The 25,936-nt window shown below is 32.9% G+C and overlaps 1 protein-coding gene across 4 annotated transcripts in view; it reads left to right on the top strand.

Moving 5' to 3' along the window:
* LOC127070417 (uncharacterized) overlaps window positions 1-25,936 on the top strand; it is a 145,065-nt gene that overhangs the window by 111,212 nt on the left and 7,917 nt on the right. For all 4 annotated transcript variants that reach the window (XM_051008374.1, XM_051008364.1, XM_051008378.1 and 1 more), the window contains 5 exons: window positions 16,774-16,900; window positions 20,439-20,563; window positions 23,792-24,211; window positions 24,818-24,920; window positions 25,215-25,403. In XM_051008374.1, the coding sequence (XP_050864331.1) occupies window positions 16,774-16,900; window positions 20,439-20,563; window positions 23,792-24,211; window positions 24,818-24,920; window positions 25,215-25,403 (964 nt within the window). The remainder of the gene's footprint in view (window positions 1-16,773; window positions 16,901-20,438; window positions 20,564-23,791; window positions 24,212-24,817; window positions 24,921-25,214; window positions 25,404-25,936) is intronic.

Genomic DNA, 25,936 nt, shown 5'->3' with positions numbered 1-25,936 from the left:
AAGAGAAAAAAATGAAAGAAACGGTGTTTTAATCGAAGTGAGGAGGACGCATCGTTGGTTCCTGAAGCACCCTTAATGTTTCGTAATGCCAGGTGTCTAACGAGCGCCATTCATCCTCATCGAAACTCGATGGATGATGCATCGCTCATATCGCTTCAACATACTCGAATCGTTGTTGCTTCACGATCGTCGAATGATAACGGTGGTGCGTGAGTGCATGCGTGAGAGCATGCGTGAGAGCATGCGTGTAAATCGATAAGCGTTCACATAAATCATCGGTTCTGTATTAGGTACGTCAGGTTCATTCGTAACAAATGATCATTCGTAATTGTTAACTTAATTTATTAGTGGAGTGTTTAGAAAAAAGAGAAAAAACGAAGAAAGAAGTAAAAGATACTTAAATTTCAAGATTATTTTCGATCTCTTTCTTCTTTTCCACTTCTTTTTTTTTTTTTATTCTTCTTTGATATTTAATATTGACGATGAATTTTTTCCTGGTTCTTTTTTCTTTTTTTTTTTTAATGAAAGATGATGGTAGTATTTTTATTCGTTTTTCGAATAATAATTCGAAGATTAATCAACGAACGTCAAATACCAGATCTCTCTCTCTCTCTCTCTCTCTCTCTCTCTCTCTCTCTCTCTCTTTCCTTCTCGGTCGGCCATTTTTGGTAAACACGCAAGCCTTATCGATTTTTATAATTAAAAGATAATTGTGTGCCTGCGTATCCAATCGCGAGAAAGCAAGCGTTCAATTCGCATATACGGTCTTTCTCTTCGGCTGTCTCTGTCTCTCTGTCCTGCGTCGGCCTCGTTTGGTAAACTTATTAAGTGTTGCGACGTGGTCAGAAACACTGGTTATTAAGTACCGTCGGTAATTAACGTAATTACTTTCCAGCCGTTGCATTAGCATGCACATGAACCGAAAACCGATATCTCCTACCAGCGACGAGACTCGAATTGCGATTTCTGGAATTTCCAATGTAATTAAGTGGACCGTGTGATTTAAGTTTACTCGTTCCCACGAATTTCTATTTTTAATTATTATTATTGTTACTATTATTGTTTTTATTATTATTATTATTATTATTATTATTATTATTATTATTATTATTATTATTATTATTATTATTATTACCATAGCTTTTTCTTGCGAATGAAATTAACGGAAAAATTTTTTTTAATTGGTAAGTAAAAGTAAAATTAAATGATTTCAATTCGGATTAAAATCGTTTAATTTATTAATAGAGGAACGTTATTATTAGTAGGTATAAAGAAATCGAAAAAGACGATTGGAAATGAAATTATTAACGAAACGATCGTATTACGCGGTATAATGGATGGATGATAAAGGAAAAGAAAAAAAGAGAGAGAACGAACGAGAGAGAGAAAGAGTCTAAGAATACAAGAACCATATAATTTCGTGAGTACCGACTCTAAAACAGTGAGTAGATTTGCATCTAAGTCGGAATACGTACGGAAGAAAATATCCTCCTCGGTTCTATCACCATTTTAGTTCTCAGGTTTCTATTGCCTGAGGCAGATCTAACATGCATACATACATACATACATACATACATACATACATACATACATACATACATACATACACACAGTTAGAAACACGCTCGTAATCTTCAACTTCTTCAACGTAACATAAAAGTACTTTTACGTTAAACTTTTCGAAAATATATAAGAACACGATCCAGAAGGTATTAACTTGAATTTAACTCGAAATATTTTGTTTCTTTTATTTTCTTTTACAATAATATTACTTTTATAATATATTACGATATTTATACTATATCTACCGATCACAAAATCTTTTTTTTTTCTCCTCTTCGTCTATACCCTTACAATTACAAATTATTATTTTAAATAATATATATTATTTTATAACAATAATATATTTTAAAACAAATATTATTTTATTTATCCTTACAATCATTATACTTTTTTACTTATTCATTATCGATCTCTACGTGCGCGTTGTAGAGATAAAGCGTAGAACACCTAATATTCTCCCCCTTTTATGGAAAATCAGTAAGGTAACCAATTTCCTGAGTAGTCTAAAGGAATTTGACGAGGCTATTCGACGCTTTGCTCACGTCGTCCACGTCCTCGTCGTCCTCGTCGTCGTCGTCGTCGTCGTCGTCATCGTTGGATAGATGAGGTAGTGGAGAAGTGGGGAAAGAAATAAATTTAACCGGTGAAAATGAACGATTTGAATGGCGTCAGCCCGAGCAAATTGGTTCCCATTGTTCCGTTCATCCAATGACACTCGTAGAACCGTAACTTCTTCTCCAGTTTTACGAGAAATTCTCGGTATTACCTTAACCGAGAAAGAGAGAGAGAGAAAGAACAAAGGCTATACGATTTTGAACGAGAATTTGCCAGATTTTTCTTCAACCTTATCCTCCCCTTCTCTCCAACATCATTCTTGCAGAACGAAGTGCTTGCAATCTCATATAAAACGATTGAAACCGTAATTATCAACTTTTCATGTACGTTTAATCGATGGAAAAATAAGAGATATTCTTCTTCCTCCTTCCTCGTTCTCGTAATCGTATGTAAAAATGATTTACATCGGTAAAAGAAGAAAAGAAAAAAGATCAAAGAAAGAAAGATGATAGAATCATCGAGAAGAACATTTTTATTTACGTTTTATTATATATTTCGTTTTATATTATATTACTATCACCATCGCCATCATACCGATACTTTCCCATCACACTTTCCACAATTTCTATTTTTAGTATACAAACAAAATTTCTTTAATTTACGATCGAAACACGTAATTACGAAATTTTGATATCTGCTTAATCGATTGGAAAAATAAGATAAATTTTATTCCTTCAACGTTTTCGTCGTAATCGTATGAAAAATTATTTACATGGCGGTTTTCTAAAGACCGAGTAATAGAAAAAAGAAAAAAGAAAAAAAAAGATTGAAGAAAGAAAAGATATGAGGAAGGGAGAAAGGAAGAAAGATGGTAAAACCATCGAGAAGCACGTTTTATGTATTTAACTACGAGAAGGAGTGGAGCTCATTAAATCGTAATTCACTTCGTCTTTTTCATATCTTCTATTCACGTTCATGGGGGAGGAGGGAATGGAGTGGGGTAGGGGAAAGGTAAAGATGGCGGAATTGGGAGACACGGGATTAAGGGAAGTGGAACGACGATCGTTTTACAATGTCTGATATCGTTGCATCTTCCAATTTACCGAAAGTTTCAAAAGCAGATGGAAGAGAAAGAAAGAGAGAGATAAATAGATAGATAGATAGATAGATAGATAGATAGATAGATAGATAGATAGATAGATAGATAGATAGATAGATAGATAGATAGATAGATAGATAGAGTGGAGAATAGAAAGATAGGAAGTACAAAGCAGTGACTTCTGAGATTTCTCTCTGACTTGGGCAACCAATAGCAAGCCAGAAATGTTCTGTTCGATCGTCCAGACTATTACGAACAGGTGATATTAAAGTTTCGAAGTAAAATTCGCGAAGGTGAAATTAGTAGTTACAAAGACGAGAGGAAGGAGAATCCGAGAGAACTAATTTTCTCTTCCTAATCTTCTCTATCTCTTTCTCTCTGTCTCTTTTTCTCTTTTGATATTATTTTTTAACTTTTATCTCTCTCTCTTTCTCTCTCTCTTTTTTTTTCTTTATCTTTTCTTTTTTCTTTAGAACAAAAATACGAATATGTCAAGTCACGAAACATTATCGAGTTTTTGTTACCTGTCGATGATCCAATTTAATGTTTCTAATTTTGACCGAAGTGATATGACGCACGTCAATAATTGTAAAAAATTTAATAATCCTTGATAAGTTTTGAAGATATATATATATATATATATATATATATATATATATATATAAAATCTTTGATAGACGTGTGTCATATCAAAGAAATATTCTTCGTGGTACTCTTCTTTTTTTTTCAAACGTTAAATAAAAAAAAAAGATTTCGTTCGTTACACTTTGATCGAGGTATAAGGAGGTACAATGTTTAATTGAAATCGATAATCGTACAATCGATATTTGTATTACAAAAAATAATATATATATATATTATATTATACATTATATATAATATATGTTATATGTATTATATATATATATATATATCAAGTATAAAATATACAATTAATCAAAAAAATTCGTGTCGTTTTACATCTAATATCTAATCATAATATCGATTACACGATGAGGTAATTTGATTGACTCGATGGAGAAAGCTCGGCTAATTAGTCGCACAATTACGTGCACAGGTTCGACGAGAAACGTAACTCCACCCACGCACGTTTAACCGCACTCCCCTCCCCTCTTATACTCTTCTCTCCTCATCCTCTCTCTCTCTCTCCTCCCACCCCCACAATCATCGCTTACATTGTCGTAACGAGAAGAGAAACACGTACGAATGCGTGCTGTTGTACACGCTGGTGCGTTCACTGACACTCGCAGCATACTATCACGAATTGTATTTGCATCGTTAATTCGTCCTAAGAGGGAAATGGCACCGTCGGCTTTATCAGGAAGTCGTAACGCACAAAAACCTTCTCCGTTTGCTCCAACTCCAATTCTCGACTCGATATTTTCTTTGTGATTCTTTTTATCTTTCCTTTTTCATTTATTTTTTTAATTTTTGTTTACTTATATTCAATTATTAATAAAGATAGAAATTATATATTTTATTATAAATAAATATACTCGATATATATATATATATTCACTTTTTTTTAATTATTACAATAAAAAGTATTATATATATATATATTATTTTTATTGTAAATATATATATATATACACACATACACCCTGTATTATTATTTATATATATTTACAACAAAAAATATAAAAATATATGATATAGATACATCATCAACGTATTTACATTAAATTTCGTGAATTTAACGAATGATTAAAATATTATTAATACACACGTATACTCTGCAATACATATTATAAACATAATGACGACGTCTCTGTTGTCTGCAGTAACGCCGCACAATCGATCCTTGGCCTACCGATAAACTTACATAATTCAAGCGGCAAGTGGAACACCAAAGAGATCGATATGCAACGTCCATCCTAACGGTCAAGGAAGTTCACTAGCTTTCTCGTTTCTAGCTGAAATCTATGACTCTTTTTTCGTATTGTCGTGTGTAACGAGGAAAAAGATATAAGTGATCGAATAGAATTACAAAATATTGAGAGGTATCTACGAATGCTTCGAAAAGTAGAAAAATAAGAAAAAAAATGAAGAAAAGAAAAAGAGAAAAGTAAAAAAAAGATTTCTACTAGATACTTAAACGAGGTCAACACTATGAAAATGTACGTAATTTCAATATCTTTTTTGAATTGAAAGAAAAGAGAATGATATATATATATATATATATATTATATACACACACACATATATATATATACACATATATATATACATAGAGAGAGAGAGAAGGTTTTATAAAAAAGAAGTTGTAAATTTCGTGCATGAATAACGATGATGCCTATCTCGTATTCAAAGGATTAATGCAACTACGAAGTGTGCATCGTAACGAAGATGAAACGTATTGTAGTAAGAGAATGAAAAGAATAAATCGTGAATAAAATATATTGGAGTCTTCTAATAGCGACAAAGTGATACGCGTGCGTTTTCAACGTAAAGAATACGTAGATAGTACAACTTGAGAATACAAATTAGTAAGGTCGCGTGCCATGGAAATTTTTTTCTTTTCTTTCTTTCTTTCTTTTTTTTTTCTTTCTCCTCAGGAAGTCTTTTCCCTTCCTTTCCTTTTTCTATCCTTTTTTTTTCTTTTTTACCTACCCTTTGTATTCTCCTTTCCATTGTACCTCCTTTTTTTCTTTTTTTTTATTTCCTTTCTTCATCTCCAGAAAAATCATTAAACGACGAAAGATTATTAATCTAATGATCTAAATAATTCTTATAACTTTATAACGACGATGAGAAGGACGATCGAAATCGTCATTTGGAGACCGAGTAATCGTACGATTATTTCTTATTTATAAATTCCAATTTCTAGTAAAGTTCTACTTAACGCTCATTCATTCTACTTAACTGGTTAATAATATTAACGGGTTATATAATTTATTTTCCGTTAAAATAAGATTCAAGTTCGTGGTTGACATCATGACGTAAGAGATATTCTCTCAAGCGAAAGTAACTAAGTAAGTAAGTAAATAAGTAAGTAAGTAAGTAAGTAAGTAAGTAAATAACTAAGTACGCTAATGAGTTATTCAATTTTCTGAAAGTAACGATGAGGAGATTCGAAGACAATGGAATAAATGAATTCAGAAACGAAAAAGAAAGAGAGAGATAAGAATCCTTGTAAACTTTGAAAATATCCTTAATCAACTTCTCCAATCACTTGATATATCTAAACGAAAGATAAATAAAGATATATAAAATGATTATAATTCTCTGTTATCGCAACTCGTGCATTTTATTTCATCGCGTCGACTAATTCAAACTGCTGGTGTGCGTGAATCGGCGATTTCCGTCGGTTCGATGAGTTTCAACAACGAAAGAGAGAGAGAGAGAGAGAAAATAGCGTTGCTCGTTGGACGTTGGCCGTTGTTGCTGTCAACTCGAGTCCTAGTGAATATTCATAAGCGACGAGTACCGGCTGCTGCCATGTAAACTTCCAACTTGTGCTGATTGTTGTACTCTAGGGAACGACGACACAAAATCAACGAGAAAGAAAGAGAGAGAGAGAGAGAGAGAGAGAGAGATAGAACGAAGGCAACAAGTACGAGCATCAAATCGCTTCTGCGTCCATTCGTCGTTCATATGCATGTCAGCTGGAGTGTCCGCGTGGCAGCTGCCAGTTCGAGAGTTTAGAATACCCGTTGCATCTGGACCGATTTTCTGAAACGCATCCTGTGATTTCAAGGCTACAGAATAAGAGGTTAAATTTTGTTTCGACGAGAAAAAAGGAAAAGAAAGGAAGCGTTGGCACGCGACTGCGCAGCTAACCAAGCTGCGCAAATGTCTGCGCTACTGTCTGTAGTACTTCTTCGATCCTATCCTACTTGTCCTTGTCTTTCTCTTCCTCTTCCTTTTCCTCTTCGTCCTTTATCATTCTTTTTTTTCTTCTTTTTCTTTTTCTTTTCCTTCCTCTTCTTCTTCTTCCTCTTCTTCTTCTTTACTTTTTTCCTTTTATTCTTGCGTCCTCTTTAAAAAAACAAAACGGTAGCTTCTACCTACCTTCGATGAATCTCTCATTAAAAAACAATCTCGTTCTTCGAAACTCGAAATAATCCTTCGAATAAATTCGTTCGATCAAATATCCTTCGGATAAAAAAACGAATATTCTGTTCTTTTTATTTATTTATTTTTTTTTTCTTTTTGTAATTCGTGCTTGAGTCAACTTGAACGTAATATCGAAGATATCGTTTTATTTAGGTTTATTCATCGAATCCTTTTGTTCGACTTTTATTCGCTCCATTCACATTCACATTCGCAAATAGGTCCTTCATAATCGTCCCGCTCGAGATTCCAATAAATTTTGACAAAGTTCGAACATTATTAAAAAAAAAAAAAAGAAAAAAAGAAATAAGATAGAAATCCTTCTGGTAATTCATAGTCCTTCGTATTATTTATTCGCTCATTCATAGATAGTCCTTCATATTGGTCTCGCTCTATATTCCAATAAGTTTCGACATATGGTTCTCTAACATTTTTCCAAAAAAAAAATAAAACAAAAAAGAGAAAAAAGAGAGAAAAAGAGAGAGAGAAAAAGAGAGAATCGGAAATCTTTGAAACCAGAGATCTTCTTTACCTTCGGTAAATTTAGAAGACACTAGGATACTAGACCAAGAGTGAGTACATAGTGGCACACAGCTGTCGCGTGGCCAACAGCAAGACATCTGCTCTTACCTACCTGCCAGTTCATCTTTCGAGCTTCTTTCCTCGTTCCTTCCTTTAAATCTTTTTGCCGATTATTATTTCGTCCGTTCCTTCCTCGATAGCACGTGTTGGGTACATAAGTATACTTCTACTACCTACCTTCGTGCTTCAACATCAAGATTCTGGATCGTTTCTTTCGACGCTTGCCACCTGCCTCCTCTTTTCCTGAAATTTTATCCAAACTGCCGATCGTTCAGAAATATCACAGATAAAAAGTCGTTAAAAACGATTCGTTGAATTCACTTCTTCGCAATATATATATATATATATATATATATATATATATATATTTTTTTTCCTCCAAATATCAATTTCGTACACAATTATCGAAAAAGACGAGATTTAATTGAAAATTGTTTGTTTTCAAAAACGAAGCACTTGTTGAATCTCATCAGTATGACGTTTTTTACGATCATTAGGAATACGATATTATTCTCTCTCTCTCTCTCTCTCTCTCTCTGTCTCTTTTTTAAAATCTTCATCAAGCTTACTTTTTTTTCATTTTTTCACGATCCAATATTTCCTCACAAAAAGACCAATTTTACGAAAGAGCTAGCATCTTCCTCCTCCTCCTCCTCCTCTGTCTTTCTCCATCATCTTCTATCTCCTTCTTTACTTCTCCTCTTAAATTCGAAGAGGAGAACTCAAACAGCAATGTGCCACGAGGTCGAGGTCAAAGAATTGAAATTAATGCCTATATAGCCGATCTCAGGAGTAAAAAGAGGAAAGCACTTTTGCCGTTCGCTTCTGAAGTGTCACTCGAGCGTCACTACTTGTACCGGCCGAACAAAGGAGATTGCTCCTTTTTGTTCACGAAGGATTTAACGTGACCGATTTTCATCGTCGATTTACCGAAAAACAAGACTCTTAAACGTCCTCTCTCTCTCTCTCCTTCTTTAATTTTCTTTTTCTTATTTTTTATTTTATTTCATTTTTCCTCTTTGTTTTTCATTCTTTTTTTTTTCTTTCTTTATTGTCTTTCCTTCTCTTTTTCGTATCATCATCCTAACTGCGTTTTGCGAAATTCAAAGGATATTTAAAGAATCAGCTTGTTTTTTCGAGAGACGATCGCGTAGAACATCTTTTTAAAAATGTTCGCGTAGTTGTCGTTCTTATTCGATAAGAGGTAAGAAATTCTGAGAGAGAGAGAAAAGGAGAGCTACAGTAAAAAATGTGATAAATAGTCATGGCACGTTGATTTTAAATTCTTTTGCTCTTTCTCTCTCTCTCTCTCTCTCTCTCTCTCTCTCTCTCTCTCTCTCTCTCTCTCTCTCTCTCTCTCTCTCTCTCTGTCCTCTAATTTTTTTTTTATCATTATCTAATTTTTAGAACGAAGTTTTACGATCAAAATGAAAATCATATAGATAAATTTTATAGATAAATTTTTTATCTACAAAAATAAATGATCGCAGATATGATTTATATCGTTTTAAATTATTACAGATATAAATTTATATAGATAAATTTTTCGAATGAAACTTTACGATGTTGACATAATATTTGTCATTATTCTTATTCGATAAGAACTGACAAGTTTAAAGAGAATCAAACAGAGAAAGAAAGAGAGAGAAGTAAAAAATGTGTTGAAAAATCGTAGAACCTTGGCTGTGAATTATTTTTGCTTCTCTCATTTTTTTTTTTTTTTTCTTTTATCTCTATCTAACTTTATTTTATGACGAAGATTTAGGATATTAAAAGGATCAGCGTTCTTCTTCAAAAAATGACAGATACATATATCGATCGTTTAAAAAATGTTCACATAATGGTTGTCGTTATTCTTATTCGATAAGAGGTGACAAGTTCAAAAAGAGAGAGAGAGAGAGAGAGAGAGAGAGAAATTGAGAATATGATGAAGTGTCGTGACACGTTCACTCTAAATTTCTTTGCTAACCCAAATGATAAATATATCGATCGTTTGAAAAATGAGAAAAAGAAAAAAAAATATTCTCGTAATTATCATTATTCTTATTCGATAAGAAGTGACAGATTTAAATAAAAAAAAAAAAAAGAAAAAGAGAGAGAGAGAGAGAGAAGTAAAAAATGTAAAGAAAAATCGTCGACATCTTAGCTCTGTATTTTTTGCTTGCCCTCCCCGTTTTTCTCCTTCTATCTTTTTTTTTATCCCTATCGAAATATATTTTAGAATGAAATTTTATGGATCTTATTTAAAGGATCAACTTTCGTTTTCGAGAAATGACAAATGGATATGTACATATATCTCTTGAAATATAAGGAAAAAATATTGACATAATATTTGTCGGTATTTTTATTGGATAAAAAGTGACAAGTTCGAAAATAGAGAAAAAGAAATAGATAGATAGATGGATAGATAGATGGATAGATAGGTAGATAGAGAAGTCAAAAATGTGAATTGAAGAGTTCTGGCACGTTGACTCTGAATTCCTTTACTTCTTCCAACAACTATCCCAAGGTATATCGTGCGAACGTGTTGCCCTCGGAAAAGCGACGAACCGGTGTCCTCCTCTCACGTTCATCTCGAATCACTACGGAATCTCTCGCGATTCACCGATTCCCGTTTCTATGGTTATGTACCCACATAGGTACTTACAGATACGTACATACCTACAAACTACTCTCGGAAAGATCGTGAAACACGCGTTCTCTTATTCGAAAATTTGACAGAGAGAGAGAGAGAGAGAGAGGGAGATATATATACATATATATGAATAGATAGATAGATAGAGACAGACAGAGAAACAGACAGAGATAGAATTCGTGTCTTGGGACCACGAACCACCAACTCGATTTGATTCGATTCGACTCGAACCCGTTGATCCGCTTTAGCCGGTAGACTCGATCTCGTAAAACCATTAAGGAAGTTCGGCGAAACCGATAAAGTTGTAGCCTGGGAATTGAACACGTGAAAGATATCTTCGGTTCGTCGAATATATTCGGGAACTAATGATGAACTTTACAAATTCTCTCTCTTTCTTCCTGTTTCTCTCTTACTCTTTCTCTCTCTCTCTCTCTCTCTCTCTCTCTCTCTCTCTCTCGCTCTCTCTCTTGCTTAGAAATTTGCCTTCATTTGCCTTCAATTGTCTCGAACGTTAATACTGGTTTCTGGGTAACTGTTGAAATGGAAACTGCTTTTATTCTCAAACGAATATATATATATATACTATTTGATATTAGTACCGAACAATGTTAACGAATAAATAGGTATAATACATACTTGCATAATGTGTATATATATATATATATACACACACATACACATTATATATGTCAATATATACGCTAGTGGTCTTTTTGATATCTCAAAGTATAGATATTATATCTAAGAACCAAAGCTCTTCTATGTATGTATGTATGTATGTATGTATGTATATATGTATATATCTTTTCTTTTGCTTTTTTCCTCTATAAACTCTCAAATAAGATACGCACGTATCTCAAAATGTGTAGAGGTAACATTAAGCTCCTTGAATCTCTCACAGCTTATAATATTTCATGTCATTTACAATTCTAATGGGTTACTAAAAATGGTAACAACTGAATATGAGAATACTTTTCGGGTCGCAATATTACTATTAACGTTAAGAACGAAAATAAGGAAATAAGAGAAGGTGCGAGCGGGAGAGAAGTAAATGTTGAAAGGGCGAGTATAAAAAGAAAAAAAATATCGAGCGTCCGACAGAGGATGAGTTTCTATGAAATAAAATAGAAAAAAAGAAGAAAGGAAAAAAAAGAAAAAAAGAATGTTGGATTACTCGTGCACGAAGAGTGGATTTTACACTCGAAAATATTTTTTTTATATATACGAAAATTCACCAAGCTTTTCCATATTTTTTTTTTTAACTTCCTATCGTATAGGTACATACATATACGTACATACATATATATATATATATATATATATATATATATATATATGTATATATGCAGTTTCCATATTTTACGGGTTAGCTACCAATTTCTATGTGCTTTGCGGTAGACATCGGCCATGATCGACGAATAAATTTTAACGAATGGCCTGTTAGCCGACCAACCAGGTCGGCCAGGTCGGTCGGTCAGTCGAGTTGATCGAGTCGATCGAGCCGATCGAGTCGATCGTGGAAAAAATGTGGGCGGAGAGAGTAAAAAAGGAAAAAAAAAGAAACCAAAAAAAAAAGAAATCTTTCTCTTTCATTTCACGGTTGGCAAAGCATCTTCGTTTTACCTACTGTGAATGAAATCCGATTGGACGTCACATACATATTTACGTTATACGCCTAGTAAATATTCTTCGAAAGGAGTCCCACCATCAACGTGTCTCTACATTTTATTTTCTTTATGGAATTACCAACAAAAAAAAAGAAAGAGAGAGAGAGAGAGAGACAGACTCTTATTGAAGAGCTTTCATATTTTTTTTTTTTTATGGTCACCATGTAGTTTTTTTTATATTAATCTCTTCTGGCATTCCTGTATTTAAATTATACTTTATATATATATATATTTATTTGTTTATTTATTTATTTATTTATTCCATCGTTATTTATTAATTAACGATAAATAATTTTGTTAAAATAAATAGTCGGTAAAAAAAAATATATATATATATATGAATATTTTGTTCAATATAAATAATTACATCATAAGGGTTGCCCGAATCATATTACTTACGAATATTTTATTACTAATACTAAGCGTTTATTTGATATACCGACGAAATCTTTAGAAGAACTACTGTGTCGTAATAAATAGCAACCGTTTAAAATATCACTGATTTTTCGTCTACCTAAGGGAAAAAAGAAATTTTATTTTATTCTAGTCACGTTTTCTGCAATCTAATAGAATAAGATCGAATTTTGTCCTGTGTGCGCGTACATGTACATGTGTGTCTTTCGAATCGTATTTCTTCGAGGATAGATAATATTTTATACACACACACACACACACACACACACACGTACGTACGTACGTACGTACATACATACATATACATATATATATATATATATATATATATATATATATATATATATATATATATAGAGAGAGAGAGAGAGAGAGAGAGAGATAGATAGATAGATACAGTATAGATAATATATATATATATATATATATATATAAAACTGAAATATGCAAAAAAAGAATTAACAAAAAATAGAAATAAAATATCGTATGCGAAATTGCGATAGATGCATACATGTATAGGTAAATGTGATGGCAAAGGGATCGTATTAATTAGATAGGGATATCGCGAAATTGAAATTCAATAGGTAGAAGGGGTCATACGTTGCGTGGGGTCGTATCGATTTCCTTCACGTGAAAAGATGAGGAGAGTGGAGCGAGAGGAAGAAAATGAGGAGGGGGAGGGAAAGAAGAAGGAGATTCACAAAGAGGAGGTGTAAGGATTTATTTCATACAAGAAACGCTTTAACATAGGTGTTAGACGAACATATACCGTATAGTTAGTACTCAGAAACGTATCTATTTATATATATATATATATATATATATATATATATATATGTATGTATGTATGCATGCATGTATCTAATTACCTATTTAAATTATATACACCTCTTGCTGCAAATAAATCGATTTTTGACTCTAACGAGCGTTACCGTCATTCTGTAAATTCTTCGTATCTAATATCCATCCTTGCGACGATACAGAAAATTCTCGATATCGAAATCGATCGTTTAGCTCGATTTTAAACATAAAATTACGACGATCTTATCATATCTATCCATAAACGCTTATTACATGTCGATTACTTGGAATTTTCTTTTTTTTTTTTATTTTTTTCTTTTTGTCTTTTCTGCTTATTTATTTTCTTTTCTTTTTCAATCGTAAAAAGAAAATTTTAGAAAAATGAAACGTAAACTCTTATTAAAGTTTCTCGGTGAGAATCACCTTCGAATGAGAAGATATCTTAAGAAAATAATCAAGATTTAGGATTCGTGGTTAATCCTGAATTTAAATTGGATATTTACAAGAGGGAAAGTATATTACCTTCTGAAACACAGAGACAGAGATAGAGATAGAGATAGAAATAGAGATAGAAAGAGGAAGAGAGAGAGAGAGAGAATATCATAGGCTCTCTCGAGAAAGTCTTCTCAGAGGAGAGCGAGTTCAACGTGTTACGTAGAGCGTTAAGTCGAACTCAGCCTGTCTTATATCCCAACGATTAAAGATAATGATCAAGCCTAGACGTGATAATCAGCCGTTCAAAAGATATAGTAATCTTAAATCGTTATTAAACGCAAATAAGAAGGTGAACGTTCGCTTACAATGCGACAGCTTCGATACGACGTTAGACTTGAAATCGTGTTACACTAAAGTAAATAAGTAAATAAGTAACTAAATAAGTAAATAAATAAATAAATAAGTTCTAAGTTATTTAAAGAACACTCTTACTTTTCGAATAGAAAATTGTTCCATTCGTCCGGCACGATCTGAATCGCTTCTTATAGAACGTTCAATTGACTTTTACTTTCTCGATGGTAACGAAGTACTGTAAGAAAATCACGTAAAAATAAATGTGTACGTTAATAGATACATAAATAGATCGTGTATATATATATATATATATATATATATATATATATATATGATTAGATAAATTTAATATAAACTTAATACTTGGAAAAAAAATTAATGATACGCGTAAATGTTTTCTTATTGATTAATTAATATCTAATCTCTCTTTCTTTTTTATTTTTTTTTACTTCCTTCCTTCCTCTTTCTTTTTTTTTTTTTTTTTATTTCACTTACGATTTTCATTTAGAAGAGAAACTTGACGTATAAACCGATGGATCTACACACGTACATTGGTTGTACAAACACATAGAGCTAGAAAATATAGGATTCAAATAGCAGGTGGGAACAGTTAAATATTTGCAGAGTCCCAGTAGCGTTAACCCAAGTCAATAGCGTTCAGATTCTACGGCAAGTTGCAGGAAAACATCGGATATTTCCGGTTCTACATGCATACGTATTTTACTACTACGTGTTTTATCCGTACGTGTCTCTAAATGTATTGACAAGCCATGTCAATACTATCAAAACCATATTCTTTTTTTCAAATTCCATATGACATTTTCTCAAATGATAGAAATTCAATGAGCCTACTTAACTACTTAAATATATACATACCTGTCTGGATAAATTAAAAATATAATCTCTATCATTCAGTGAACACATTATTGTAAATCTTACAATAACGATTTATTTACGTAATCATTTTGTATATTTTTTCCAAACGAAATAATATCTTAAATAATTGTCAAATATACGAGAAATAATATATAATACTCTTTTATTTCAAAATAATTTTCCGGTTACCGTTACTTTATAAAATTTTTTGAAAAGTTTTCGACGATAATGACGATACTTGATAACTATACAGTATTCTCGCGAAGGTACTTGATATGAAGTGGTACAAATGACGGCAGGACACGAGTTAAAAATTTTTTGCCCCGTAGACGGTAAAGAGTAATATATCTACTGTGTGGTCGATAATGATGCATTTTTTATGCAGTTTGCGTGAGAAGGAAAGGGAAGCTCGAACTGAAGGACGAACTGTCTGAAGTGGTACCGAGGGGTTGGAGACGGGGAGAGAAGAGAGGGGGTGGGTCACGAGCCACTGACAAAGATTATCGATTTTATTCCATTTCCTACGTAGTTACAATGAAATCGTACTCAAAGCGTTAATAAAAATATCGAAAGTATTAAAATTCATTCTCTTCGATCGATTTGTTTCGAGCGACGATGGAAATTTAACGAAACTATTGTTACAACGCTTTCGACGCCATTATTTAACGTCGTCGAGTCTACCAAAAATAAAGAAAAATACCGAAAAAAAATCACATCCAGCGAAGGTATTTGTTTTTGGAAAAAACAAACGGCGAACGTTTGGAAAATAAACATTTCAGAAATGATTCACGATGTAAATGTAATTCTTCTTCATCTTCGAGAGAAAGAGAGAGAGAGAGAGAGAGTATCGAAATATAATAATTACGATTGTGAGTATCGTTGTTGGTATCGATCATTCTTAAAAGAATAAAAAAATTAAAAATTAAAAAATTAAAAAGAGAAAGAAAGAAAGAAAGAAAGAAAAAAGAGGAAGTAACTAAAGAAAAATAAAAAAAGAAAAAAAGAGAGAAAGAGAGAGTAAAGAAAAGTACGAACGCAGAAAATGGTCGTTTTTCCTTGTTACGAAAGTTTCTCGGCAAACGAGCTTTACCATCGAGTAATTAATAGGATAGCGCGTTTCATTACTCGAATCACAGCTAGAGCGTTTCTTACTTTGATTTAATACGGCCGAGACACGATCCGTTCGTGATAACGACGTGCCCTGACCGGCTCGCTAAAAGCTACGATGCGTCTTCCCTTTCATGATTTTGTCCGTCCGTACATTAATTAAGATACGTTACGCTTTGTTCGTAACAAATCCGTCATCGCTAATTAATCGATCGTCCAATAATATAATAACACAGAGGGGTTACAACGCTTTATTAATAAATCATAGTGTCGTCTCTCGTTATCTCGTTTATACACAATATGTAGTTTAGAATTATTCCGTTAGTTTCTAACGATTAAGTAAAATTTTGTTTCGCTATGCTTAAAAAATCATATTCTCTTCTTTTTTTTTTCTTTTTGTCATCGAATGAAACAAATAATAATAATAATTTCTCAAATAAGATTTTAATACAACGAGTATTAACGAGTATTATTTTGTTATAGAGATATAGCAAAAAAGAAAGAAACATTTTTTCCTCTTCTTTTCTTTTTTTTTCTCTTTTTTTTTTTGCGCGTTATCGAAAGAAAGTACTTTGGTGGAAACGAATAAAATTTTAATTAACGAACGTCTATTTGTTATTTTGTTATAGCAATAATGGCACAACCGGCAAGCCAGGATCATGGCAACGTGTACAGGATTCTCAACGATCAAGTCCAAATCCAAGCGGTGCTCATTCCGCACAGGATGTGGCCACGCCTCACACTGCTCCCGTTTCCGTGAGTATTTTATTTTCCTCGAGACTTTTTCATCGTTTACCGTGACGAGTTCGATCGATCGATCGAAAATTTATCTTTCGATAGTAGAAAAACGAGAGAATGATTCAAATCGATACTAGAAACGAATCGCTTCGTTTTTAATCATCCCTACTGCTAAAAATTAGATTTGCTTTTTTTTCGTGATCTGTCCCTTTTCTTTTTTTCTTCTTCATCTTTTTTTCTCTCTTTCTCTCTTTATTTTTTATCATCATCATTATTCTCTCCATCTCTACGTCGAGATCGCAAACAAGAATTGTTTTAATGATAAAGTAGAACATTGTGAACGATGTATGTACGTACCTACCTGAATAATTACGTACATAGGGAACGATGTTTGCTCGCAAAAGCAGAGAACAAACACGGTGTGCGTTATCTCGAGAGAAACTTTCGCGAGTCACTCTTTGAAACTTCGACCGTATCTGTACATTCGTCTATATAAACTCGACCGGTTTTCGACGATTTTTACATACATATATATATATATATATATATATATATATATATATATATATATATATATATGAGATTATTCGTTCAATTTTTATACCTCTAATATCGTTTTTTATTTTTATTTGATTACCCTCTTACATTAACAGTGATATATGAATTCGTTTAAAAATGCATATAGAACGAATTTGATTAATAAGTGATAAGAATGAATAATCGAAAACACCGTAATGCGATAAAGTAATGAAACGTTACTAATCCTAGATAAATATTATAATAAAATCGATCGATGTGAGACCTTGAAATTAATTTTATAGATAGGTATACACGGATATTTTATATATATATATATACATATATATATGTATGTATGTATTTATGTATTTACGATATATACAGGATGAACGACAAATTATTTCTAAAAAAAATTATTATTAATTATTTCGATGCTTGTCAACCATCACTAGTTTCTCTAGTTTAAAGAAGAAAAAAAGGAAATATTAGTCTTGTCGTCCCTTTTTGAAAGAAAATTCATTTCAATTAGAAGATTTATACTCGTAGCAATTAATTTCTACTATCTCGCATTTAATCTTCTCCCTTCGAGACAATTAATCCTACAGCGAGGATCATCGTAGTTTCTATAAGGTCTACACTAATGCATATATTTAGACGAACACGCTTTCAACTTTGTACTTATTATACATATATCCATCTGTGCATTTCCTATAACCCTTGTGTCTGATAAATCTACGAACTTACTACTGCGTTACAGAGAGATAGACAAGACAGAGAGAAGGAGAGAGAGAGGGAGAGAGAGAGGGAGAGAGAGAGGTTATTCATGTAAAGCATTTCTAAATTTAATTAAACCAACCACAACCATACTAATCCTCTATCTTCAACCTCATACATGTGTCTCTTCTTGAATTATATATATATATATATTTCATAAAAAGTATAAATTATTTAAACATATAAATGCATTTGATTTGTTAACTGATTATAAAATAAATTAGATTTGATTGATCGACGTATAGTCGAAAAGTAGTAATAACAGGAGTAGAAGAAGAAGGAAAAAGGAAATAAAAAAGAAATAAAAAAGAAAAGTACGTTCGTTCGTTCAGGATAAAAGTCCCGAACGGAAGTGAGTCAGTGGAAATATACGAAAAGTTTGATAGCAACTAGTCCTGATAATTTCAAGGAAATTATACCAACGTCAAGTCATATCGAGTTTTGGTAACCTGCCAAAATTCGAACTAAGAAGAAGAACCTTGTAAGAACTTCGTAGAAACGTTTTGATCGATTCCTACAAAAAAGAAAAATGGAAGGAGCTTCAGTTTTTTAAGCTTTTGAGTTTGACCTTTGTAATTAGAGAAACGAAATTTTGTCTTTACTTAAATTTTGATATTTAACGATTCATATATACTTACATGGAATGAAACAAAAGCATATATATATATATATATTTATTTATGTATGTATGTACATATATATGTATGTACATGTATATGTAGATATAGATAATATATAGGAAGGAGAAACAGTAACGAGCTGTCATTACAACGTCGACACTCCTAGGATGATACATCGGAGTCGTTTCCAGTTACGCTAACATGTTCGTTCATATTCAGAAGGGTGGTACATAGTGCGTGTACGTGTTAGTATTATATGAAACATTCCGATGTTCGTACTATACACCCAGACGTACGCATAAATATCACTAACGAGTGACAAATCCAACGATTTTATAGGTATTAAAAAAAAGTCTAAAATTAAAAAGAAAAAAAAGAGAGAGAGAGAGAAAAAAGGAGAACAATCTTTCAATCAGTTATAATTAATTTTATCGTAAACGTATTAAAATTAACAATGTCGCAATCGTAACTATCTCGTTAACTCTTTTTATTAACTTTTAAATTATTTTTATTAAATTTACAAGATTATCTTTTTTCTTTTCTTTTCATATATATATATATATATATATATATATATATATATATATATATATATATATGTAGGACGCGATCCTTTTTTATCGTTCTGATCCCTTTGAAAGATTAACGACGGAATAAGGATAAAATATTCATCGATCTATCTTCGTTACTTCGACTTTCAGGATCGGTGAACTTTGACCGATAACGTTTTTACCGTCGAGGATATTTTTGGAAAAAGTATTTGATTTCCTAAATTATTTATTTATACGGTACCAAACGCGATCTCCTTCCTAAGCGATTAACTTCGGTAAGATGGCCATATAAAATGAATTTTTTTTTTTTTTGTTTTCTCGATGGACGGAAAAAGAATGAAAGAGAAAAAATAAGGAAGAGAGAATACTCTTAAAAGAAAAGAAAAAGAAAGAGAGAGAAAAAGAAAAATGGCGACTCTCGTAATTAAGAGCATACGGCACAACGGGCATCGAGATATTTCGGTCCGTTGAAGCTTCTTTGCTTTGCACCTAACTCGAACAATGGCAGTGTGCTCGACGAGAGTCAAGTGACCCTCGACTTCGCTTAGAAACTACCCTTCTCCTTGTCACCCAGTAACGCTACAGCTACCACTAGCACCGCAGTATCACCACCCTTTTTGTCCTCCTCCTCCTCCTCCTCCTCCCTTTTCCTTCCTTCCTCCTCGACCAGCCGCGATATGAAATATGGTCCAAACTCGTTGTAGAAGCTATAAAGGTTGTCGAACTCCGGTCATGCAGGCCGTAGGAGTTTAACAAATGAATTCTTACGAGCACATCATCTTTGAAAATAAGAAAAAAATTTTTTCTTTTTTTTTTTTTCTTATTTTTGTTCGGGTTACATATGACCTCTATGAGTTCCTCTACTTTCTTTCTCTCTCTTTCTTTTTTAATATATTCATAAACGTAATGAAATATTGTAAAGAAGCTGATCTATTTATAAAATAATGTATTTGTGTGTGTGTGTGCATCCTTTTTATTTATCTCTTGTTTAATACATTCATAAACGTAGTGAAATATAGTAGAGAAAAAAAACTAATCTATTTATAAAATAATTTATTTATGTGTATACATCCTTTTTATTTATTTTTATAGCCCCTTCACGATCAGTATATTGGTCACGGTAGAAAGGATCGAAGACGAATGCCTGGAATCAGCAAAACCCAACGACGTATCAAAGCATCCAGCACTCCGGCCTTACTCGATCGAGATCACGAAAGGTAATGATAGATATTTTTCAAAGATAAGGATCACTCTTTATTTTTCCTCCAAAAAGAAACAAGAAAGAAATACCAAAGAGAAATAGAAACAAAATAAAAGCACAGTCGTATCATTGTCCTTGAGATATCCTGAGACGTTCGATCAAATAATGTTATTACGTATTAATTCCAGATGGTTACAATATAACTATATCAAAATTTCTTGATCGAGAAAGTGAAGAGATAAAAATTACAACAAGTAAAATGCGTCCCTTTTTCGATAGCCCTTTGAACGTAGGCGTTATGTTAAGGGCGTTAATGTGATAAAGATCAACCTTTTCGCTCTTTTCTACACTTGTGTAATGTGAAAAGAGATAGACAGAGAAAGAGAGAAAGTAGACTCGAGTGCTTACAAAAAAAATCACGTGTCAAAGACAACACGATAGACCTTCGGAAAGAAAAAAGAAAGAAGAGAAAAGAAAAGAAAAGAAAGAAAGAAAGAAAGAAAGTGGGTGTTACGTAGAGAGAATAGTCTCACATCTCACTTAGAATTTTTCACAAGAGTTTTTACTCTCTCGATCTTACCAAAGAATTCTCTATTTTTTGCGAACACCGTTAGATAGAAAAAGAAAATACGAAATACCCTTGGTTTATCGTATCTACGATTTTCTTTTCTTTTCTTTCCTTTTCTTTTCTTTTCTTTTCAATTTCTTTTCTACCCCCGTACTCTGTCTTCTCTTTTTTTGTTGATTAAAAAAAAACAGAGAGAGAGAAGAAAAAAAAGAAGCGTCAAAATTTGAAGTGTAAAAAAGTGCAAAGAGATATTACAATTGAAAGAAACTAAAATATTACAATTAATAATTAATATTAATGATTTTACTCGATCAACAAACATTTCATTTCATTTGGAATCAAAAATTAAGCTTTTAAGTAATATATATATTTGTTGTTATTAATAAGTGAATATTTATATAAATATAATATATATATATATATATGCGTATATATAGAAAGAAAAAAAGAGATAGAGAGAGAAAGAGAAAGACATAGTTTATGAGGGTAGAAAATGTCAAAGGCTTTTTGACCTCGTACTTGACGTGCTTCCTCGCGTTTTTCGTTTCTCATCATGATCCCGGGACCTCTCGGACGTGTCACACACTAAAGTACAAGAAAGAAAGACAGAGAGAGAGAGAGAGAGAGAGGGCTGTTTGCCGAGTCACGAGTAAAGATATTATTTCGGTTGACCTACCTGAAGTCCATCGACTTTCTGCGCTGCTGAACGCACCCCTTTAACACCCCTTTCTCCAAACTTTAATTATATATCCAATGAAATAGCATCTCTGAACTCTTTTATTTATTTTAACAATTTTCTTTATCTACCTGTCTATCTCTCTTTGTCTCTATCTCTATCTCTATCTCTCTCTCTCTTTCTCTATTTTTATAATAGCTCAATAAATCAACATCGATCAAAGGAAAATCGAGAAAAGACTGAAATCGTAAAGAAACATTGATGATAACGTTTAATCAAAGTAAATCGGATATTACCTATCACATAGGACAATCGAGGATGTTTTCAAATAAAAAAAATCGGTCGATTAAAAGGAAAAAGAGAAAGAGGGATGAGAAAGAGGTACCGATGTCACTACAAAGGATAAATGGTACCTTTTGTAGAGACCGACGAAGAGAATGAAAGGTGCTCTTGCACCCGCATCTTTCGGAGGAAAGAAAGGCAATAGGAGAAAAAAGGTAAAGGTGTGTGAATGAAAAAGAAAGAAAATGATAGAAAGAGAGAGAGAGAGACGAAGGTAGACTACACCATCCCTTCATGGTCCTATACCTGAAGCGACCCTTCAAATCTGTTCTCGGAAGAAGTATCACGCAGACAGACAAACACATACACACACACGAGTGTACGGAACAACACGCGATCCACCCACGTACACATTTACACATACACATACACATATATATACGAATATAGAAGGATGATGTATACGTGTAAACTAAAGGCATGGATCTCGTCGTTGTGTGTTGTTACTACGAAGGTTCAGTCGCTTGCAGTTCGTGGCCCATCACACTTCCTGTGTCTGGAGCTCAAACTTTTAATGTGCCAGGAAAAAAAAAAAAAGAAAAAATATTTATGTTAATCTTCGAATATATATATTCCAACATCCCTACCTACGCGATTACGATAATAAACGTGGAAAGGATTTGTAATAAGTGTTTTGTGCATTAACGTGATATTATACGATTTTGATTTTTTCAATCGTCGATAAAATTCTACGTTCATCGTGTCGGATAGTAATACGTCGTACGATAAAATAAATTTTTCTAATTGCTAAATAAAACAAAGTTCGCGTAACGTTGTTTAAATCAACATGTTGCCAACCGTACGAGAAATAACTAAGCTGTTGGGATAAGGATCATCGCTCGTGCAGAAAAACGTGGTTTAAGGCGATTATATCCTTATGATGTGGTAAGTAATTTGCTTGCTCGAAGAAGCAACGAATTATTGTTTAACGAAAAGGAAAAAGTGTGTTTTTGTTTTAAAAATTAAAAAAAAGTTAAATAATTAAAAACATCCAGAAAACAAATACCTTTTTTTAATCGTTGTTTCAAAAAGAAAATAAAAGGAAAATTTATTAAATCGTTTATTATTCAAGGAGAAATAAAATTTTCAAAATGGAATATCAAACGCGATATATCGAAACAATTTCGAAAGATTCACAATCCGTATTTCGTACGCAAAGGCAAATCGATTAATAGTCAGTCAGGCTGGTAACACAACACCTTCCACTTGCGAAACGATTTTGCTTCGACCACAAGTTTCCGTTTTCAAAGACCTGACGCGTTCATTTTCTCTCTCTCTCTCTCTCTCTCTCTCTCTCTGTCTCTCTCTCTGTCTTTATCGAAGAACTGTCGTTTCCGTTATTTCATTTTTACCAGTCACTCGGTCTTGTCTGCGGTCGTGCATAATCGAAGATGCCATTCGTGTATCTTCCAACGTCTTACGAAGATCTTTCTTCCGTGGTCTTATCGAAAAAAAATATTAGATTTGTAAGGAAGAGACATTGCAGGTTGTATAAATTGAACCAAATTGATCATAAAATTTATAATCTATTATGTAATATCACATGACCTGCGTTAACTGATCGTATTTGGTATAATATATTTCAATAAATAATGACATTCATTTACAGAAAAGAAAAATTAATTAAATAAATAAATAAAAACAAAAATTGATTTCAGTCGACAGTGGTCAGGTGATGAAGAAAACGATGGGACACGTAGTCACCAAACGAGGACTGAACACCCTTTAACCGAAGCAACTATACCTCTGGTCACTCATTCTCGTCTTCAAGACCCTTCGACCTTGGGTTCGTCGAACGTGATTGCCGCTTCAGGTGGTGGTCCAGGACAAAATTCGCACCGTTCTAATGCGGCACAAAGTCAACAAGAAAGCGTATTGCAAAAATTTCGAAAGAGCTTCTCTTTGAGATTTCACAAAAAGGGCAGCAAAGAGAGTACGGAGGGTGAATGTCCTGTGGAGGAAAATGAAAGAACAACTGGCCAGTTAGGAGAAGAGGAAGAAAGGGAAACGTCGGCCGTTTTGTCATCTGAACAAAGCTCGCAGCACAAGGACGATCCTGGCAATGATCAAAAGTTCCGGTTGGTAAATTCGATAAATTTATTTTGTACATTGTTCGATTGAAATTAAAATATAGGGAATAATTCTAGTAGTGATGACCTAGTTTTTATTTCTCTTAAAACTTCGGTACATCATCGATTTAATCTATGTCGAGAGAAACAAGAAATTATATTTGTAAGAGTAGATACTTGGGAAAATTGTAATATCAAGATAAAACTAAAAAATAGTTTTAGATTTTTATAGGAAAAAAAAAAAGAAGAAAAATTTTTTCCTATGCAAAAAGTCGTTTCACCCATAATGTTCGTATGTCAGGGAGTTATGGGTTAAATAAAAAAAAAAAAAGAGCTTTGTTATTCGATTCTACAAATTAAAAGTAAAAAATGAAAATCAGATTATATCTACAAAATGTCGTCTCACCCGCAAGGCTATCTCATCCAGAATATATAATATATATATATGTATGTATGTATGTATGTATATGTATATGTATATACATTTTTTTTCGATTAATTCAATTACCAAAAAGACAATGTTTGGATTGCATTTCCTAAATTAGAAATAGATTAAGAGATTAAGAATAAATTTAGAAGGATAAATTTGTTATTTCATATCTTCCTCTTTCGCAGATTTGGTCCTTTAGTATGGAGGAGCAGTAAGGAAAGGAAAAAGAGTAACAAAGCAGCGCGTAATGCAAAATGCAACAGCGGAGATAGTGGAATACAAATAGAGGTAAACATTTTAGTCGAGATTGCTTGATTGTATAAGTACGATTTATTATTATTATTATTATTATTATTATTATTATGATTATTATCATAAAAAATAAATTAGATAGAAAGAACTCGTTTTTAACGTTCGTGGAATCGTAAGAAATTCATTCGTATTAGACTTTCCAAGAAATTAGTATAAAAAAGGAAAAAAAAAAGAAAGAAAGAAAAAGAAAGAATAATATAATGCAGAAAAGAAAGTGGTTGGTCAAAGAATACTGTTGTGGAATGAATTGTGTTGTGGGGCGTACTATAGATGGTATCTGGTGGAGCGTTGACTGTGGGCAGTAGTGGCGGAACGATGGGGGGTGGCGATAGCTCCGAATCCCACGACACAGACGTCCAAGATGAAACGGACAGCCCTCCGGCCCTTCGTAGGCGAGTTGCCGATAAATCACGACCCCAGTCCGAGCTCATCAACCAGATACTGATAGACAAGTTTAAGGTAAAGATTGCTTTCTGATTAATGAAGACACCATCGAAATTCGTTTAATTTTCATCATCATTGTCATAATCATTATCTAATCGCATTAAAACGCGATAGGTTTATATCAGAATTGAGTCATATTGTTATAACAATCAAATGCAACTTCAATTCAAGGAGAAAACAAAATGGTAGAGAAGAGTCGGTTAATGATAATCGAAACACCGTACATATAAGTACTAATTGCTCAAAGAAATCTCGAAGAAATCACATTTGATTGACATTGTCCTTGCTCGAGACTCGTCTAAACTTTCAACAAGCATAGATCCCGGGGACACGGTATCTCGTCAATGTTGATAACACATTGTTGGATGTATCATCCCGCGTTTCTGCGGGCCATGCTCGTACTGATCAGAAACGGCACAGATAAGCAACGGACGAGAATATAACGTATATCGCGTGAACCAGGATACGAGGAGAGGATACGCTAGAGAGAGAGAGAGAGAGAGAGAGAGAGAGAGAAAGAGAGAGAGACAGATAGACCAAATACAGTT

This window comes from Vespula vulgaris, chromosome 1 (assembly GCF_905475345.1).
Source record: "Vespula vulgaris chromosome 1, iyVesVulg1.1, whole genome shotgun sequence".
NCBI lineage: Eukaryota > Metazoa > Arthropoda > Insecta > Hymenoptera > Vespidae > Vespula > Vespula vulgaris.
This window is presented reverse-complemented; position numbering and strand designations above follow the sequence as displayed.